General features: G+C 43.9%; 1 protein-coding gene and 1 non-coding gene across 2 annotated transcripts in view; both read right to left on the bottom strand.

Annotated features, from left to right (window-relative positions):
• The window catches only part of FBXW12 (F-box and WD repeat domain containing 12), a 36,478-nt gene that overhangs the window by 11,643 nt on the left and 3,022 nt on the right, over positions 1-21,813 (bottom strand). Inside the window, exons 2-5 of the mRNA XM_055579155.1 lie at positions 20,056-20,093; positions 15,983-16,143; positions 15,443-15,561; positions 11,549-11,758 (exon numbers count right to left, since the gene is read on the bottom strand). Of these exons, the coding sequence (XP_055435130.1) occupies positions 11,549-11,758; positions 15,443-15,561; positions 15,983-16,143; positions 20,056-20,093 (528 nt within the window). The remainder of the gene's footprint in view (positions 1-11,548; positions 11,759-15,442; positions 15,562-15,982; positions 16,144-20,055; positions 20,094-21,813) is intronic.
• On the bottom strand, positions 9,989-10,060 carry TRNAW-CCA (transfer RNA tryptophan (anticodon CCA)). Its single transcript has one exon. It is a non-coding gene; the product is annotated as a tRNA-Trp (tRNA).

The following is a 21,813-nucleotide window of genomic DNA, read 5'->3' as shown; positions in this document are numbered from 1 at the left end:
CCGTCTCCTCCTGCCTTCAATCCTTCCCAGCATCAGGGTCTTTTCTAATGAGTCAGTTCTTTGCATCAGGTGGCCAAAGTATTGGAGCTTCAGCTTTAACATCAGTCCTTCTACTGAATATTCAAGATTAATGTCCTTTAGGACTGACTGGTTTGATCCCCTTGCAGTCCAAGGGACTCTCAAGAGTCTTTTCCAACACCACAGTTCAAAAACATCAATCTCTGGAGTTCAGCCTTTATGGTCCAACTCTCATATGGCATGACTACTGGAAAAAATCATACTTTTGACTACACAGACCACTGTTGGCAAAGTAATGTCTCTGCTTTTTAATATGCTGTCTAGGTTGGTCACAGCTTTTCTTCCAAGGAACAAGTGTCTATTAATTTCGTGGCTACAGTCACCATCTGTGGTGATTTTGGAGCCCAAGAAACTAAAGTCTCTCACTGTTTCCCCATCTATTTGCCATGAAGTGATGGGACCGGATGCCATGATCTTAGTGTTTTGAATGTTGAGTTTTAAGCCAGCTTTTTCACTCTCTTCTTTCACTTTCATCAAGAGGCTCTTTAGTTCCTCTTCGCTATCTCCATAACGGTGGTGTCATCTGCATATCTGAGGTTACTGATATTTCTCTCAGCAATCTTGATTCCAGCATTTGCTTCATCTAGCCCGCATTTCGCATGATGTACTCTGCATATGTTAAATAAGCAGGGTGACAACATACAGCCTCGATGTACTCCTTTTCCCATTTGGAACCAGTCTGTTGTTCCATGTCCAGTTCTAACTGTTGCTTCTTGACCTACATACAGATTTCTCAGGAGGCAGGTCAGGTAGTTTGGTATTCCCATCTCTTGAAAAATTTTCCACAGTTTGTTGTGATCCACACAGCCAAAGGCTTTAGCATAGTCAAAGAAGCAGAAGTATGTTTTCCTGGAATTCTCTATGATCCAGCATCTGTTGGCAATTTGATCTCTGGTTCCTCTGCCTTTTCTAAATCCAGCTTGAACATCTGGAAGTTCTCAGTTCATGTACTGCTGAAACCTAGGTTGGAGAATTTTGAGCATTACTTCGCTAGCATATGAGATGAATGCAATTGTGGGGTAGTTTGAACATTCTTTGATACTGCCCTTCTTTGGGATTGGAATGAAAACTGATCTTTTCCAGTCCTGTGGCCACTGCTGAATTTTCCGCATTTGCTGGCATACTGAATGCAGTTCTTTAACAGTATCATCTTTTAGGATTTTAAATAGCTCAGCTGGAATTCCATCACATCCACTAGCTTTGTTCATAGTAATGCTTCCTAAGGCCCACTTGACTTCACACTCCAGGATGCCTAGATCTAGATGAGTAACCAGATCATCATGGTTATCTGGGTGATTAGGATCTTTTTTATATAGTTCTTCTGTGTATTCTTGCCACCTCTTCTTAGTATCTTCAGCTTCTGTTAGGTTCATACAATTTCTGTCCTTTATTATGCCCATCTTTGCATGAAATGTTCCCTTGGTATCTCTAATTATCTTGAAGAGATCTCTAGTCTTTCCCATTCTATTGTTTTCCTCTATTTCTTTGCAATGTTCATAGAGAAAGGCTTTCTTATCTCTCCTTGCTATTGTTTGAAACTCTGCATTCAGATGGGTACGTCCTCCCTTTTCTCCTTTGCCTTTTGCTTTTGTTCTTTTCTCAGCTATTTGTAAGACCTCCTCAGACAACCATTGTGCCTTTTTGCACTTCTTTTTCTTGGGGATGGTGTTGATCACTGCTTTCTGTACAATGTTACAAACCTCTGTCCATAGCGCTTCAGGTACTCTATCAGCTCTAATCCCTTGAATCTATTTGTCACTTCCCACTGTATAATCGTAAGGGATTTTATTTAAAGTGTAAGTGTTAGACTCTTGGTAATGTCAGACTCTTGGCGACCTCATGGACTGTAGCCTGCCAGACTCCTCTCTCCATGGGGTTCTCCAGGCAAGAATACTGGAGTGAATTGCTACTTCCCACTCCAGGGGATGTTCCTGACCCAGGGATTGAACTCGCATCTCCCACACTGAAGGCAGATTCTTTACTGTCTGAGCCACCAGGGAAGCCCAGGATTATCTTTATTCAGACTAAATAATACAGTTTACTCATTTCCCTGCTTTCCAGCCCTCTTGCATCCCACTTCTTGCTCTTTCCTTCCCCCTTCTTTTTTTCTCCCGGCTGCAGACTGTGCTTTCCCAGGAAGGGCTTTATTATCAGCCTGGGTGCTCTCTGCTCAGGAGGCTCATGCTTCCTTCAAGCCTGTTTCTGTCCCTCGATACTCCTGTAACTCCTCCTGTCTGTGGTCCAGTTTATGGTTAGAGTTATGGAATTGATTTAGATCATACCCTTATGGCCTAGTGGTTTTCCCTACTTTCTTCAATTTAAGTCTAAATTTTGCAATTAGGAGTTCATAAACTGAGCCACAGTCAGCTCCTGGTCTTGTTTTTGCTGACTATATAGAGCTTCTCCATCTTTGGCTGCAAAGAATATAATCAATCTGATTTCGGTATTGACTATCTGGTGACGTCCATGTATAGGAGGGAGACCAATTACAGAGGTAACTGACATCAGGTTGGCTTGTCAGTTAACAGGGAAACCAGCAGAGGAGCCCGTCCCTCACCACCCCTTTGATAAGCTATCATGGAGAAAATGTTCTGATCTAAAGATTAGAATAATCACTAACTGGAGGTGGGGGCAAGTATGTATTAGCGGGGAGTAGGTATTAAGGGTTGGTCATGTAAGTAAGGGTTGGTCATGTGAGTAGGGTGTAGGTGAAGAAGGGACCGGTCGAGCAAAGGATGTACAGAAAGCAAGAGAAGAGCCATCTTGGGAGCATGATCACACAATTATTTATGTTCTATATATGCTGTATACTAGCAATGGAAAAAACTGGAAAAGTACATTTTAAAATAACATTAAGGGACTTGCCTCATGGTTCAGTCATTAAAAATCTGCCTCCCCATGCAGGGGATGTGAGTTCAATCCCGGTTGGGGAAGATCTTACGATCCCACATGCATGTGTGCTCAGTAACATCCAACTCTTTGGGAAGCGATTAGATGGTAGCCTGGTAGTTTCCTCTGTCCATGGAATTTCCCAGGCAGTAATATTCGAGTGTCCATTTCCTGCTCCAGAGGATCTTCCTGAACCTAAGATCGAACCCATGTCTCCTGCATTGGGATGTGGATTCTTAACCACTGCATCACCAGGGGAGCCATAAGATCCCATGTGCCTCGGGGCAACTAAGTCCGTGCCCCACAACTGAGCTGGCAAGCTCTGGAGCCTGTGCACCACAAGTACTAACAGAGAGCAGCCCCTGTGCCACAACAAAGAGCCCGTGCCCAGCAATGATGATCGATCCCGAGTGCGGCAACTAAGACCTGATGCAGGCAAAAATAAATGAGTATTTTAAAATAATATTTAAACAGCATGAAAATGCTGGTAGCAGACTATGTGCAAGTGCTGTTCACTTAAAACCACAAAACTCTGTTGAGAAAAATAAATGAAGGCGTATGTATATATATGGACATATATGCTTGATGAAAGTCAAAGAGGAGAGTGCAAAAGTTGGCTTAAAGCTCAACATTCAGAAAACTAAGACCATGGCATCTGGTCCCATCACTTCATGGGAAACAGATGGGGAAACAGTGTCAGACTTTATTTTTGGGGGCTCCAAAATCACTGCAGATGGTGACTGCAGCCATGAAATTAAAAGACGCTTACTCCTTTGAAGAAAAGTTAGGGTTAGTTATGACCGACCTAGACAGCACATTAAAAAGCAGAGATATTACTTTGCCAACAGTGGTCATGTATGGATGTGAGAGTTGGACTGTGAAGAAACTGAGCGCCAAAGAATTGATGCTTTTGAACTGTGGTGCTGGAGAAGACTCTTGCAAGTCCCTTGGACTGCAAGGAGATCCAACCAGTCCATCCTAAAGGAGACCAGTCCTGGGTGCTCATTGGAAGGACTGGTGTGAGGCTGAAACTCGAATACTTTGGCCACTTCATGCGAAGAGTTGACTCACTGGAAAAGACCCTGATGCTGGAAGGGATTGGGAGCAGGAGGAGAAGGGGACGACAGAGGATGAGATGGCTGGATGGCATCACCAACTCGATGCACATGAATCTGGGTGAACTCTGGGAGTTGGTGATGGACAGGGAGGCCTGGTGTGCTGCGATTCATGGGGTCGCAAAGAGTCGGACACGACTGAGCAACTGAACTGAACTGATGCCATATTTATGGCTTAGAAGACTGAATACTAAGGTGTCAGTTGTCCCCAAATCAATGTACAGATTCAAGTAACCAAAAACCTAGGAAGTAGTGTTACAGAAATTGATGAGCTCACTGGAAAAATTTGATGGAAATAGATATATTTTCAAAGAAAGGAAATGTGGGAGGTCATGACTTAACTAAAATCTGTGGGAAACAAGACCCCGTGTGACTGTCACCAGGACAGACATACAGATCAGTGGAGACTAACCAAAAGTTTGACATAGAACACCCATGACACATTTGGTCAGTTGATATTTTGACAAAACGAAGGTGATAATGTAATTCGATGAAGAAAGTATGGTCTTTTCTGTAAGTTTTGGATGACCATTTGTAAGTAAAAATGAACCCTGATGCTGACCTTGCACACAAATGTAATTTAACTTGAAACGAGCCAATGACCTAACAACTTCCAAATAACCCATGGAATGCATAAAAAGTCACACAAAGCTGAGTCAAGGTGTCAGGTGCTGGGTTCTCATTTGAGAGCCCATTCAGGTCACTGTGGCTGCAGGACTGAGGTTTCCCTGCCCACTGGCTGGCAGCAGAGACCATCCCTGTTCCAGGCCCACCAACAACCTGGCAGCCAGCACAGGAGGCCCCCATGCCCTCACCCTCTGTGTCTCTGACTTCCTCTTCTGTGACCAGCCAGAGAAAATGCTCTGCCTTTAAAGCGCCCACGGAACTACAGTGGGCCCACCCAGATCATCTCTCTTTAACCAGGTAACAGAAATGTCTCATGATGCATGTAGCTTTGATCATTTCTCCTTGAAATTCTACACATTATTTTTCAATATATATTTTAGACCATATTCTAAAATGCATTCAAAATTACCCCCGGGATTTTCCTGGTGGTCTAGTAGTTAAGATTTTGCCCTCCTAATGCAAGGGGCACAGGTCTGATCCCTGGTCAGGGAACTAAGATCCCAAAAGCCACACCAAAAACACGAGGCCAAAAAAAAAAAAAAAAAAAAAATTAGTCTTGTTGTATCTTCCCAGGAGGCTTACCTAATTATTGTTCTGATATAAGACCCCTAAGATCCAGGAGAGACTTTCATCTTCCAGTCTTCTCGTCTAACATTATTAGCTGTATCAGCTTGCTTCTGGTAACATCTCTAATGCCTATCATTTTCCCATCATTTTAATTCCAACCCTTCCTTAAGTGTTCTGTTTTAGAGGAGTCTTGTATTAGTTTCCTTTGGCTGCAGTAGTAAGACAGGGTGGCTTATAAAAACAAAAAATGTATTCTCTCACAGTTCTGGAGGGCAGAGGCCCCAAATCAAGATGCCAGCAGGGCTCTGCTTCCTCTGAAGGAAGACCAGAGCCAGTCATTCCTCCCTACTCCTGCAAGCCATTTCCAGAGCTGATTCCTAGAAGCCCACCCTGCTCTCTCAGGGAGGTCTGATAATGAAACCAATGAATCTTTTCACATCCCCTCAGAGCATGTGTGGCATCATGAGTTTTGATAATGAGAACTAAAAATGCTGCCTGCCATATCTGTAAACAAAGGATATTGCAGCCATTAAGTCAGCACATTACCGCCACCCCCAATGGTGAGCCCTGAGGGGACTCGGGATGTGAAAACACAGGATACTGGCCCCAGACAGTGAAGGTTCATAAAATCAAAGTGTAAGTCGCTCAGTCACGTCCGACTCTTTGCGACCCCATGGACTATACAGTCCCTTCTCCAGGGGATCTTCCCAACCCAGGGATCGAACCCAGGTCTCCCACATTACAGGCGGATTCTTTACCAGCTGAGCCACAAGGGAAGCCTGCATCAAAGGAAGGTACATATCAAAGGAACAATTCAGTAAGCCCAGGCTCTTGCATTTTCCCATACATAGAAGAGTGCTAAATTCCTTAACTTGAGATACCATATCTGGTTTTAATTAACAGTAATCTTTTGCTGTTCCAACCACCTGGTCATTTATTGCAAAAAAAATCCTATATATCCTGGGTCCCCACCCTTGTCTCTTCGGAACAGTTTTCTTAAGGTCATCTGAAATTTTCTATCTTCAGAAAGTCTGCTGCATAAAACAAAACTCTCAGCTTCTGGTTGTGCTTTTTTTTTTTTCCAGTTGACAATAACCAAGCCAAACTTTGGGTCGGGTTGATCCTGCCCCTAGAGGGGAAACCACAAGACACAGTGATCTTCCTCTTATGAGTTAGCAGCTATTTGCTGTATACTATTTTGGGAGTTAGGTGAGAGATAACTGTTTGCAAAATGCCTTATAAAGTATATGACTAATTCCCATCACTTCATGGGAAATAGATGGGGAAACAGTGGAAATAGTGTCAGACCTTATTTTTGGGGGCTCCAAAATCACTGCAGATGGTGACTGCAGCCATGAAATTAAAAGATGCTTACTCCTTGGAAGAAAAGTTATGACCAACCTAGATAGCATATTCAAAAGCAGAGACATTACTTTGCCAACAAAGGTTCGTCTAGTCAAGGCTATGGTTTTTCCTGTGGTCATGTATGGATGTGAGAGGTGGACTGTGAAGAAGGCTGAGCGCTGAAGAATTGATGCTTTTGAACTGTGGTGTTGGCAAGACTCTTGAGAGTCCCTTGGACTGCAAGGAGATCCAACCAGTCCATTCTGAAGGAGATCAGCCCTGGGATTTCTTTGGAAGGAATGATGCTAAAGCTGAAACTCCAGTACTTTGGCCACCTCATGCGAAGAGTTGACTCATTGGAAAAGACTCTGATGCTGGGAGGGATTGGGGGCAGGAGGAGAAGGGGATGACAGAGGATGAGATGGCTGGATGGTATCACAGACTCGATGGACGTGAGTTTGAGTGAACTCCAGGAGTTGGTGATGGACAGGGAGGCCTGGCGTGCTGCAATTCATGGGGTCGCAAAGAGTTGGACACAACTGAGTGACTGAACTGAACTGAATCTCGGACAGTTCAAGGAGCTTAGTAGACCTAGTTCCTCATAACCTTCTCCTAACCTAAATGGTGAAGTCATTCATTTTATTTCTACATATAAAATCCACAAGGCATTGTTGCTGCTGCTTTATACAGGATATTCGTTTAGATTTCCTAAGATTTACCATGGTTCTTGCTCAACAATCTTTCCTGCTCCTTCTGAAAATTCACCTGTGATCATTCTCCCACTGCCTGAAGCAGTCTCATTACACTTAAGGTAGTTTTATTTCCCCTTACTGCTATTAAATAGATCTGTCTTAGTCTTCAATTAGCTCACTCTGATAGGTCTGTGTGCAAATTTATTTTTATTTACCTTATTCGGGGTTTGCAGGACCTTCTTGACCTTCATGGATTAATGTCCTCAGTCTATTTTGGAAAAACATCTACCATCTCGTCAGTTTCTTATGGTCCCACCCCCCTCCCCCCCCTCCCCCACCCCAGCTTGATAGGGAAAGAGTAAAGGAACAAAGTAGGTCATAAAATAGTTAATTCCCACTAGGGGATTGTAAGTTTTAAAAATTGGGGAGACCCCTGGGAGTTAATGATCACTCAAGAAAGCAAATTTGGTTAACCTCAAAACCAAGTTGGCTTGCTTAGCGACAGAAGCATGAGACATGCCCCCAAACTGCAAACCAATGGTGGCACGAGACCACTTCACCCTTGGCTGGATTCTTTCCACGTGGAGACATAAAAGATCAGGGCTCTTTGGAGCCCCATGAAATGACACTACATGGTTTCACTCTGACTCACCTACTCCTAAGATATCAAATAAACAAATACTAAAATTTTTCATGGGTCCTTTATGGCCTTGCTACTCCAAGTGTGGTCTGTGACCTGACGGCATCAATATCCTCAAGAAGCTCCTAAAAAACTCAGAATCTCAGGTATTCCCAGGGACCCACTGAATCAGAATCTTCATTTCAACGAGGTCCACAGGCAAATAACATCCCATTCAAGTCTGAGTAGCACTGGTCTCTGTCTCTCAGCCTCTCTTCCACATTTACCACTCCTGATATTCCCATTGCATTCTACAGAATTACTTTTATCTTCCAGTTCACTAATTCTTCTATAATCTTAACTTCTTAATTGATGTATATAACACACACAGAAAATTGCACAAAACATAAACATAAGAGCTCAGTAAATTATTACAAAGTAAATACTCATATCACCACCCATGGCTTCCATGTCTTGGCTATTGTAAACAGTGCTGCAGTGAACATTAGGATACATGTATTCTTTTGGATAATGGTTTTCTCCAGGTGTATGCCCAAGAGTGGAATTGCTCGATCATATTTTGTAAGTTTCTTAAGGAACCTCCATACTGTTCTCCATAGTGGTTGTGACAATTTACATTCCCACCAATACTGTAAGAGGGTTCCCTTTTCTCCACACGCTCTCCAGCATGTACTGTTAGTAGGCTTTTTGATGATGGCTATTTTGACTGGTTTGAGGTGATATGTCACTACTTTTGATTTATATTTCTCTGATAATTAGTGATACTGAGTACCTTATCATGTGCTTTTTGGCCTTTAGAATGTCTTCTTTGGAGAAATGTCTATTCAGGTCTTCTGCTCATTTTCTGATTGTTTTATATATATATTGTTTATATATATATATATGAGAGAGAGAGAGAGCGCGCGCGCGCTCCATGAGCTGTTTGCATATTTGAGGGATTATTCTCCCATTCTCTGGGCTCTTTGCTCATTTTGTTGATAATTTCCTTTGTTGTGCAGAAGCTTTTAAGTTTAATTACGTCCCATTTGTTTACTGTTTTTATTTTCATTACTCTAGAAGGTGAATCCAAAAGGATCTTGCTGCAATTTATGTCAGAGTGTTCTGCCTGTTTTCCTCTTAAGAATTTTATAGAGTCTGGCCTTACAGTTAGGTCTTTGATTCATTTTCAGTTTATTTTTGTGAATGGTGTTAGGGACTGTTTTAATTTCATTATTTTACATGTAGCTGTCTAGTTTTCCCAACACCACTTATTGAAGAGACTGTCTTTTTTCCACTGTATATTCTTGCCTGCTTTGTCACAGATTAATTGACCATTGGTGCATGGGTTTATCTCTGGCTTTCTATTTTGTTCCATTAATCTATATTCCTGTTTCTGTGCAAGTCCCATACTATTTTGATTACTGTTGCTTTGCAGTATAGGCTGAAGTCAGGGAATCTGATTCCTCCAGCTCCCTTTTTCTTTCTCAAGATTACTTTGACTATTCCAAGATCTTCTGTGTTTCTACATAAATTAAAAAATTTTTGCTCTAGTTTTGTGAAAAACTGGTAGTTTGCTAAGGATTGTACCAAATCTGTAGATTGCCTTGGTAGGTCATATTATCTTATCTCTATTTATCTCTGAAAGTGAAAGTTGCTCAGTCATGTCCCACTCTTTGCCCATGAACTATCCAGTCCACAGAATTCTCTAGGCCAGAATGCTGGAGTGGGTAGCCTTTCCCTTCTTCAGGGGATCTTCCCAACCCAGGGATAGAACCCAGGTCTCCCACATTGCAGGTGGATTCTTTACTAGCTGAGCCACAAAGGAAGCCCAAGAATATACACCATTAGTAGTTTGGTAAGGACTGGACTGAAGCTGTAGATTACCTTGGGTAGGTCCTGTTATCTTATCACTACTTATCTCTAAGGTGAAGGTGAAGTCGCTCAGTCGTGTCCAACTCTTTGCAACCCGTGGACTATAGCCTACCAGGCTTCTCCATCCATGGGATTCTCCAAGCAAGAATACTGGAGTGGGTTACCATTTCCTTCTCCAGGGGATCTTCCCGACCCAGGGATCGAACCCGGATCTCCTGCATTGGAGGCAGACGCTTTAACCTCTGAGCCACCAGGGAAGCCCATTGTCTTAACCACTCCCTTATCTCTAAGGGAGTGCTAAACACTGTATTTGAAAAGAGAGGCATGGGGAGTCTTATTTTTCTCTAGAAAGAATTTTCATTTAGTGAAGTGAAGAAGTGAAGTCGCTCAGTCGTGTCTGACTCTTTGCGACCCCATGGACTGTAGCCTACCAGGCTCCTCTGTCCATGGAATTTTCCAGGCAAGAATACTGGAGTGGGGTGCCATTTCCTTCTCCAATTTAGTACCACCAGGTAACTGGGCAGCCGCAGCCACTGCAGGCACTGTTTATTTTCAGACCCTCCCCCACAACTCTCAGGGTCCAACATTCGATAACACATCCAATGTAAGAGGATTCACAGGGCTCCAACCCTTGATGGCCCTGCACTCCAACCTTTATCCACTTGGCTATCTCCCTGCTCAGCTCCTTGGCCTTGGAGTAAACATCTCCAGAACAAAAGCAGCCCCAGTGTTAGGCTCAGCACTTTGCTTTCTGCCATCTTCTGAATCTTGGCCTAGAAACCGTTTGCTATTTTTAGCTCTCTGATTTGATATATATTCTAACTTTCCTAACTGTCCTTCACCAACAATGAAGTGTGAGTCATGTGGCCTATCATTCCCCGGAGAGAACTACAGTGGCTTCCTCTTCCTCTCTACAATATATTCTCAAATTGCTCTGGAGGTATTAATTACACTTATTCCAAAGTCTCTTTTAAATAACTACAGAGCTATTTATATGAAATATGTTTCATCGGGTCTTACTGTTTTTGTTCATGAGCTTAGTTCCTTTACAGAATTAGTCCTGTTTACATATGAAGCTGTTCCTGGGGGTGTGCTCATCTTGGTATTTGGGAGGCCAGCTTGTCCACACTCTCAAAGACCTCCTTCCCTCCAGGAGGAGGATACTGCTGCCAGGTGAGAGCCACATCCTCGACCTGCCAACTTACACCCACTTTCACCCTCTCTCTGGCCAAATGCTCCCTCGCAATACTCAAGAATCACCTCCAAACCAAATGTCCTGGCAACAGAAGGCCTTCATCATCTCAGGCAAATGCTTGCATTCTGTCGAACATGCCTCAGTTTTCCCTTGAGTTGGGTCCTTGCTGAGACTTGAAAGGGGGAGAGAAGAGTGAGAATGCAGTAATGAGAAGCAACCAGAAGGGAAAGAAAGACTATGAGCAGGACGAGGAGACAGGAAAGCAGGGGCATGTGGACAAGAAAGCACCGGCAGCCCATGGGGCTGGCCCTCACTGTGAGTGCGCGAGAGGCTGCAGAGACAGGTCCAGGGAGCAGGCTGTGGCATGTTAGAACTGAAGGGGGATGTGCAGCCTGCCCTCCACACAGCAGGCAAGGAGAAGCGGGGGGGACCAAGCAGTAGGTCTGCCACATGGAAGGCCTGGCTTGAGGTGCCACCTGACACGGTGGTCTGGTGCCAGGCCCACAGATGCTGGGAAACAGGAGAGGCTCCTAGGAGCCGGGTTACTCACCAGCAAGAGGGGACCCTCCGGAATGTCACAGGCCTCCAATGCAGATGAATACATGGGCAGCAAGAAGGCGGCTTGCTCACACCCATTCTCTGCTTCCCATACTTTGATCAGTCCTCGCTCGTCCACAGTGACCACCAGTTGCAGTCGAGGGTAGGTCACCAGATTCACCAGAGCAGCAGACTGCACAGGGCTCGACCAGAGCTCCATGCCCTGGGTAACAACAAAATGAACATAACAACTCACACAGGGCTCATTTATTTCCTAAACACTTACTGGTTTCATTCATTCAACCATCACCCAGGGCACACTGGGGACATGCAGGATGAGGGGTGTGATCCCCATCCTCACAGGATGCACAGCACGATATGGGATACAACACAAAAGCAATGCTCCCCTGGACTTCCCTGGTGGCCCAGTGGTTAAGAATCTGCCTGCCAATGCAGAGGAGATGGGTTTGATTCCTGGTCCAGGAAGATTCCACATAGAGAAACTAAGCTCATATGCCCCAACTACTGAAGCCTGTGCACCCTTAGAGCCTGCCTGGCAACAAGAGAAAATCATGCAGCACTGAAGACCCAGCATAGCCAAAAACCAAATAAATAATAAATAAAATTCATTAAAAAAAAAAAAAGTAATGTTCTACCACAAAGGACACATTTGTCCTAGAGGAGAGCAGTGGCTGAGCGTGGGTGCAGAGGCTGCCTGGGGCTAGAGCCATGGCCAGAAGGACTGAAGGTGGGGTCTGGGGTGCACACTGGGATGTCTGAAGCACTACCAGTGGTCAACTATGGCTTAGCTGAGGAAAGCTGGGCAGGGAGGCAGGACCAACGCTACCCTCCACCCTGCCCTGGACTGGAGCTGTACTCAGGACCTGAGTTCCAGAGGGCTGCATACAGAGAACTTCCACACAGAGCATCCCATTCGGTCCCCAGGAAGCCCGTTTACAGATAAGCTAATTTAGGCTCATGGATGCAAACAGTTTCTGTTGAGTAACTGCAGCTGCCCTGCTCAGAACATGCCCTTCCCATTGGGGTGCCCAGTGGAGCTACCACAGGCCGGGCCTGGCCAAGGTCCATGCCCTGTCATGGCCATTAGCACAGAGGAGAACAACTGGTCTGAGATGGGCTGACTCCCAGCTCCACAGTCTTTTCCAGGATTCTGAAAGCTAGAAGAGTGAGGTAAAGAGCAGGCCCATGGCACATTAACAAAGGGCATCAGAGAACCAATCCTCTAGCCACTGTTTCAGAGTTTTCCAGAGCTGTGACAAAGTTTTTTTTTTTTCTTTCAATTTGTAGTTATTATGGTCCTTTTTGTATCAGATGTTATCTTGTTAGCACAATCTTTTCCCAGTCATGATATCCCAGTATTCTTCCTTTCTTTTCTTTCTTCCCCCTCATGTCAACATATCAACAGTTGATTTCTGTTGCTAGAACAGCTAATAAGACCATCACTAGTAGAAACTCTGCACCGGTGACTGGCTCATGTCAAATAGGTCTCAGAGACCACACATCACTCCCAAGTGGCCAGTGGTATGGAAGTAGGCAAAGTAGCAGTGAAACTCCCCTTCTCATGTCAGAATCGAAAGCAGTGACCAGGGGAAGAGAGCATAGGAACAGGCTACATATTGCATGACTCCAACGGAATGACTGAACTTTTAAAAAATAAAGTAAGATTGGAGATGTGCTCACAAGAGGGATTAAGATAGGGAATCAGGAAGAATGGATGCAGAGTGGTCTAGCCCTATAATAAACAGACCACAGTAGAGTTCAACCACGGCCTGTACCCAAACCCATTTTTGAATTTTAGTTAAAAGAATAAAACAAAGAGCATTTCATGACACTTGAAAACAACATGAAACTCACATTTGAGTGTCCGTAAAAAGTTATATTGGAACACAGCCACTCCCTTTTGTTTATTTGTTATCTATGGCTGCTTTTGCATTACAGCCACAGAGTTAAGTTGTTGCAGAATCACATGCTTTACAATGCTTGAAATATTTGCTCTCTGGTCTGCTGGCCAGAGAAAGAAAAGGTCTTACAGAAAGGTCTGCCGACCCCTGCACCAAAGCTCTTTCAAGTCAAGATCTTTTTGTTTTGGCAACTATGGAACCTCCCAGCCTTTGGGTCTCATTCCTGCCCAAGATCCCTAACCTACTAAGCCTGCAAGGTCTCCTGTCCACAGCCTGAGGCAGGCCTCTTTCAGGGCAACACAACTGCAGTGAGACAGAAACCAGCTACATGCACCCATGGTCACCAGAGACCTTCACTTGGAATTATGTCAAACATCATGGCATATATATGAGGAAAAAAAGCACATGGAAGAGAAAAATCCATGATAAACAACTGAAAAACTGACTATGGAGGAAAGACATACGATGCAAATAACTGTATCCTTTAAACAAACAAAAATAATAATTATAATCAGAGAATATGAAAGGGTTCCTAGTAATTAAAAATGTTTCTGTAAAGCAGTCAACAGATACTCTCTAAAGTATACAGACCAAGAAACAGAATCTATTAATAAAATATAAAATTCAGTAAGACCAGAAATCAATAAAAAAGTGGTTACCTTTGGAAGGAAGGGCAATTTTTTTTACTTCTTATGAATTATCTTTTAGTCCCATTTTTCCTTTCATATAAAAGCCTTGATAGTGTTTTATGAAAATCAAAGCAAATTGTAACTACCCAAAACTCATTCCCAAATTGCTCTGCCCCTTTGCCCTCTCACTGCTCCCATCCAGTGCCCCCAACCTTCCTCCCTTTCTGAGTTCCTATCCCAGTTTCTAAAGTCCCTCAGACGGCCTAGTTTGTCATCTGGCATCTGTCAGAATCCTGGGCTGGAGCCCAACTAGGGCTTTTGGACTTACTCATTCACTGGCAGCCAAGCACTCCCATCGCCTAACACGGTTCACACCATTCTCTCTCATGGCTTCTACCATGAAGTCTGGGCAGAGGAGCAACCCCCAAGGCAGGCACAGGGACTCAAAAATGCAACTACAACACAGACTGAGAAGTCAAGCCCACAGATCACAGTCAGGTCTCTGACCACCGTGCCCTGTTCATGGGGGCAATCTGCAGGACGTTAGGTAGGGCTTCCTGGTGCCCTTCTCAGGAGCTTGCCCTCTGCTCGCTCTGCACTAAGTTCACGTGGAAGCAAACTGTCATGTCCAGCAAACCCGAACAACAGCACAAGATGAGCAACCACCTCACCAAGTCTGTCTACCAATAATGCAAGGCCCTAAAGGGACCTCCTTGTCTAGGGTGTTTGAAAACATCAAGTTATCTAGTTTTCCAGGAAAAGATCCATGGGCCCAGGCAGAAGCCCTGGATCTGCAAGTGACCACGTGGTTCAACTCAGATGCCTTTCCTCTCTGTCTCAGTCTAAACCTGTATAAAATTAGAATGATAATAATAATGAATACTGTGAATAATAACGGCTACTGTGGCCATCAAATGAGAAAATGGATAGGAAAGCTTTGTAAGTGCCAACCAAGTCTGAAATTACTAATAGTTATCAAAGTTTTTAACACTTAGTTTGCAAATGGGTGAGTAAAGGTTGCGTTATCTGGGCAAAACTGGCATCAGCTCTAATATGGACATCACAAAACTGGGCAAGCCAGCTGCCATCCCCTTGCATGAACAGCCTCCATCAGGGACTGTAAAAATGCCCATCTCCTTGAGGCGGGGCAGGACAGTCAAGGGCATTTGCGATCAATCAGACTCAAGCTTGAAGAGTGACCTGGCCCAGTGACTGGGCCACTTTCCACTGTACAATGGGACTCCCACACTTCACTAGTTGACTGTGATGGTTAAAGAGAATAAAGGCAAAGGGCTGCAAGACTGAGGTCACAGCATAATCCACAGCGCTCATCCTGGCCCCTCCCAGGCAGCTCACCTCATGCAGATCCCAGGCACGCACGGTGCCATCTGAGGACACGGTGCACACCACAGACTTGTCCTGACCATCAAACCGGCACTCGCTGGTTGAGATGTAGGCCAGATCATCTATCTCTCCTGAAAGAGAACACAGACTTGCCTTGAGCACACACATGGGTGCTCAGGATATGAACACTCAGCTTGGTAGGTGGGACAGTCATCCCTCTTTCTCTCTCAGGAGCAGTGCTGATTCAGGGCACAGCGGTGGACACACAGAGTTAGGGCTTCAGACTTACAACCCGGGTATCAAGCCCAGGACTGCCTACCATCCCACTGGTCATGTACCTGTGAACAACTTCCTTATGTTAGTTTCCTTCTACTCTGAAACAGATGTAATGATCTCTGTGAGGGTGAAATTATACAGAACAAGTATAGAAACCAGCAAGGGCATATCCTCATTAAGTGGCCCTTTCCAACTAACTGGCTGAAAGACCAAATCCCTGGAGACATGACCAGGGAAGCCGTGGGAATGTAGAGTTACCACTTTGTCACCCCATACCTTTGTGCCCTGCAAGGGCTCTGCAGGTAAAGTCCTCTGGTCGCCCAGATGCCATTCGGAACTCGAGCTCAGATCGGCGGAGATAGTACTGTTTCCATGTCTGTGTGCCCAGGGTCATCTGGGAGGCTTTACAGGAGGACCAGCGTCTCAGACACAGCTGCCTGAAACACAAGCCCCAGTCCCAGGCAGAAGAGGAGTCATTACAAAGTGCTTTGGCATCAGGAGGCCTAGTTTCAATTCCCAGTTTCAGCATCTATTAACATTAGCCTGGACAGACAACTCACTCTGTCTACGTAGGCCTCAATTTCCTTTGAGGGATCCAGTGCTGAGGTGGGATGCAGGTTTTCCTATACTCACTGAAACTCTGCTTATTCTACCAGAAGTAGCATATCACAGCCTGTGGGCAGAATGGGCATCCAGATTGCCTTGTCTGGTCTGCTTAGGACTGAAAGCGAAAGTGAAGTTACTCAGTCATGTCCAATTCTTTGTAACCCCATGGACTGCCAGGCTCCTTTGTCTGCAAGATTTTCCAGGCAAGAGTACTGGATCGGGTTGCCATTTCCTTCTCCAAGGGATCTTCCCAACCCAGGGATTGAACCTGGGTCTTCTGCATTGCAGGCAGACTCTTTACCATCTGAGCCACTAGGGAATCCCTTTGCATAGGACTGGCCTACATGAAGTAGTTGTGCACACTTAAAAATCAAATTTCACACACAAATCAGGTAAAAGAAGATGATTTAGCTATATTGAAATCAAATTACCACCTGATAAAACTTGTCTGGGGCCACAGAGAACTGTCCCCTTCAGACAAGAATGGGCTTTCAGGAAATTCCCTAGCAGTCCAGAGGTTAGGACTTTGCACTTTCACTGCTGAGGACCTTAGTTCAGTCTCTGGTTGGGGAACGAGGATCCCGCAAGCTAAATGGCACTGTCAAAAAAAAAAGAATCAGCTCCGCCACAGCCTTCACCATTTGCATCATTTCCTGGACTAACAAGCTGAGTATCAGCTGCCTCACATCATTACTCTCATGTTGTTGATTTTCATTTAGGTGAAATAAGCAGAAAAGGGACTTTCTTGTACACATATGTCAACTTAAACAGTTTGAAAATAAAAACTAGACCAAGAAGACAACCTAGTTTTAAGAGAAAAAGGGAGAAAGCATGTTTCTTTGTGGAAGTGAAGCCTGTTTCTACATCGTTAAGGCCATTATGCATCAAACCGTAAGTAGGAACCATGATGAATATTCAGAAGAAATAAAACCAAATGATCTGACTAAAAAAGGGGACACTGTCAATACAGTTGAAGTGTGCGTATAAAGTATATACATCTCTGAAATACAAAGATGTATCAAGTGAAAAAATCAAAACCCTTGGCATCAAAACCTTTCAGATACCAACTGGTAGCAAAACAATCTAATGTACACAACAGAAATTATGTACCTTAAACAAAAGGAAATGTCTGCAGTTTTACTTTTAACCAAAAAACTAATGCTTAGTGTGTTAAACAAATAGCACAATTAAAAGGTCAAAGGGGAAAAAAAGGTCATGAAGCATTTTAAAGAAATAACATGAAGTATTTTAAATTAGAATTAGAGTACATATTAAAAACACATGATCAGTTAATCACGTTCATTTACTGTGTCCATAAAAATTTCAATGGGCTTGAGGAATTTTTGGGTCTGGTACCCACACAGGCACAGCATCCGAAATGTTATGTGCATGTGACAATGCTCCTGGAATGTGTTATCCCAGAAACAGAAACCCAGTGTTTTTACATGAACATAGGTACAGTCTTAAGCAATGACTTTATGCTAAAAAGAGTTAACACCAGATACTGTAAAATAATAATCAACTGAAAACCCATTTGTGACTTGGCTTGCAGAAGGCTGCAATCTGCTTCAGGAACCTGGAGGTGCATACAATATGGTGACACACGACACGTATGTGGGGTTAGGTGATGAGCTGCTGCAGAGATTTTTTGAATTGCTGCAAGAAATATACTTGTGTTACTCAAAGGGAAATTCCTACCCCAGCTTATCAGTAAAAATGAAAACAAAAACTAGGGCTTAGGGTTGGCATTCTACCCATTTTAATTGGGAGCACTGTCCTACAAGTTCAGCTCAGTTCAGTCGCTCAGTCTTGGCCGACTCTTTGTGACCCAATGGGCTGCAGCACGCCAGGCCCCCCTGTCCATCACCAACTCCTGGAGTTTACCCAAACTCATGTCCATTGAGTTGGTGATGCCATCCAACCATCTCATCCTCTGTCGTTGCCTTCTCGTCCTACCTTCAATCTTTCCCAGCATCAGGATCTTTTCAAATGAGTCAATTCTTCACATCAGATGGCCAAAGTATTGGAGTTTCAGCTTCAGCATCAGGCCTACCAATGAATATTTAGGACTGATTTCCTTTAGGATGGACTGGATGGATCTCCCTGCAGTCCAAGGGACTCTCAAGAGTCTTCTCCAACACCACAGTTCAAAAACATCAAGTCTCTGGAGCTCAGCTTTCTTTATAGTCCAACTCTCACATCCATACATGACTACCGGAAAGACCATAGCCTTGACCAGACAGACCTTTGTTGACAAAATAATGTTTCTGCTTTTTAATATGCTGTCTAGGTTGGTAATAACTTTCCTTCCAAGGAGTAAGCATCTTTTAATTTCATGGCTGGATTCACCATCTGCAGTGATTTTGGAGCCCCAAAAAATAAAGTCTGACACTGTTTCCCCATCTATTTGCCGTGAAGTGATGGGACCGGATACCGTGATCTTAGTTTTCTGAATGTTGAGCTTTAAGCCAACTTTTTCACTCTCCCATTTCACTTTCATCAAGAGGCTCTTTAGTCCTTCTTCACTTTCTGACATAAGGGTGGTGTCATCTGCATATCTGAGGTGATTGATATTTCTCCTAGCAATCTTGATTCTAGCTTGTGCTTCTTCCAGCCCATTGTTTCTCATGATGTACTCTGCATATAAGTTAAATAAGCATGGTGACAATATACAGCCTTGACGTACTCCTTTTCCCATTTGGAACCAGTCTGTTGTTTCATGTCCAGTTCTAACTGTTGCTTCCTGACCTGCATACAGGTTTCTCAAGAGGCAGGTCAGGTGGTCTGGTATTCCCATTTCTTGAAGAATTTTCCACAGTTTATTGTGATCCACACACAATAAACCACACACAATTCTGGCCTTGGAGTACAGAATGAAGCAGGGCAAAGGCTAATAAGGGTTTTACCAAGAGAACGCACTGGTCATATAAAACACCCTCTTTCGACAACACAAGAGAAGACTCTACACATGGACATGACCAGATGGTCAACACCGAAATCAGATGGATTATATTCTTTGCAGCCAAAGATGGAGAAGCTCTATATAGTCAGCAAAAACAAGACCGGGAGCTGACTGTGGCTCAGATCATGAACTCCTTATTGCTAAATTCAGACTTAAATTGAAGAATGTGGGGAAAACCACTAGACCATTCAGGTATGACCTAAATCAAATCCCTTATGACTATAGAGCAGAAGTGAGAAATAGATTTAAGGGACTACATCTGATAGACAGAGTGCCTGATGAATTATGGACGGAAATTCGTGACATTGTACAGGAGACAGGAATGATGACCACCCCAAGAAAAAGAAATGGAAAAAAGCAAAATGGCTGTCTGAGGAGGCCTTACAAATAGCTGTGAAAAGAAGAGAAGTGAAAAGCAAAGGAGAAAAGGAAAGATACACCCATGTGAACAATACCGTTACAGCAAAGATGAAATCAAAATGGCTTATCTGTCCATCAATTTGTCTATCAGCATTCAGTCTGCTATACACTTCTTCCCCTGAGTTTGGTACCCCCACCCACAAGATCAACCTCCACTTGATTAATAAAGTCTCTTTTATTTCAATATACTATTAAAGAAAAGTCTTATTCCTCCAAGTAGGGAGGAGTTTCCTGCTGGTAGGGGCTGTGGATTGTCTGTTCCTGTCTCCTTAACACAAACACAGTGAGTGCTAAAAAGGGCCATCCCTCTTTCCTTCAAGCCATACTCTCTCCTGAGAGGCCTGGTTTTTCCTTCACTCACCTCCACAGTTCCTTGGTCCTTGAAGCCTCATTCCAGACCTAGAAAAGGAGGGGAGAGAAGACAGTCATCTGTTCAGCCAGCAAGCCATCAGTGACTAGCCTGCCAGGCCCTGTGGAGGTAACAGAGTGCTGAATGAGATCCAGTGCTGGCATTCAAGAACACTCACCCCCAGGTGACACATTCAGACAATCAAATAAAACCCACCAAACAAGGAAAGAGGAAGGAAAAAGAATGACCAACTCAACTGGGGCCAAGAGGTTCAGAAGAAATGACGGATCAAACCCTGAGGATGAGTGGCTGTCCTCTAAGAAAATCTCTGAAGAAATTTCAGGGAGAGATATCCACCTTGGCAAAGATTCACAAGTGTGAAAAAGATGATGAGCAGGTTGCCTTAATCAGAACACAGAGAAAGGAGCTGGAGACAGGCTTAGACCAACTCTTGGAAGGGCAAAAACAGTGAGAAGTCACTTGAGAATTGTGAACAGCAGAGTGACAAGCCAAACAGTGTTTCAGGAAGGTCACCTAATGCTATGAGAAGGAAGAAGTGGAGAAGGCAGAGCAGCAGGACCCATAAGAAGGCTGCTGCAATGGAGTAAATTAAGGCTCTGGCTAAAGAGATGTCCCAGAGATGTCAAGGTGGCAGAAAGGAACTCCTATCTGGGGAGGGTACATAGGTCCTATTCCCACAAACTGCTCTCTGCAGAAATGTCTGGAAGAAATGTCTCAGGTGGCCCTGGGACAGGATCAGAGTGCCATGCCTTCCTCTCCCTCAGGCCACACCTGCATCCTGGAACCTCTTGGCCTCTCTATCTGGGCCACCCTGGATTCAGGAGCCTACGCATCCTCATGAAAAGCACTCGGGAGCTTTCTGTGGCCCAGACCTACTGAGGCTCCCATCCAGATATGTGGCTTACCAGGCCCTGGTAGAAGTAACAACCATCCTGTCTGAGCTCAGGCTCCTACTTTTGCAGCCCTCACTCATCCAAGTTCAAAATATTTCAGCCTTTAAGAAGTCTTTTTGGGTACTGGCACAAAGACAGAAATATTGATCAATGGAACAAAATAGAAAACTCAGAGATAAATCCATGCACATATGGACACCTTATCTTTGACAAAGGAGGCAAGAATATACAATGGATTAAAGACAATCTCTTTAACAAGTGGTGCTGGGAAATCTGGTCAACCACTTGTAAAAGAATGAAACTAGAACACTTTCTAACACCATACACAAAAATAAACTCAAAATGGATTAAAGATCTAAACGTAAGACCAGAAACTATAAAACTCCTAGAGGAGAACATAGGCAAAACACTCTCTGACATACATCACAGCAGGATCCTCTATGACCCACCTCCCAGAATACTGGAAATAAAAGCAAAAATAAACAAATGGGACCTAATTAACCTTAAAAGCTTCTGCACATCAAAGGAAACTATTAGCAAGGTGAAAAGGCAGCCTTCAGAATGGGAGAAGATAATAGCAAATGAAGCAACTGACAAACAACTAATCTCAAAAATATACAAGCAACTCCTACAGCTCAACTCCAGAAAAATAAATGACCCAATCAAAAAATGGGCCAAAGAACTAAACAGACATTTCTCCAAAGAAGACATACAGATGGCTAACAAACACATGAAAAGATGCTCAACATCACTCATTATCAGAGAAATGCAAATCAAAACCACTATGAGGTACCATTTCACACCAGTCAGAATGGCTGCGATCCAAAAGTCTACAAGCAATAAATGCTGCAGAGGG

This window comes from Bubalus kerabau, chromosome 4 (assembly GCF_029407905.1).
Source record: "Bubalus kerabau isolate K-KA32 ecotype Philippines breed swamp buffalo chromosome 4, PCC_UOA_SB_1v2, whole genome shotgun sequence".
NCBI lineage: Eukaryota > Metazoa > Chordata > Mammalia > Artiodactyla > Bovidae > Bubalus > Bubalus kerabau.
Note: the sequence above shows the minus strand (reverse complement) of the source record. Positions and strands in the feature narration are given on the sequence as shown.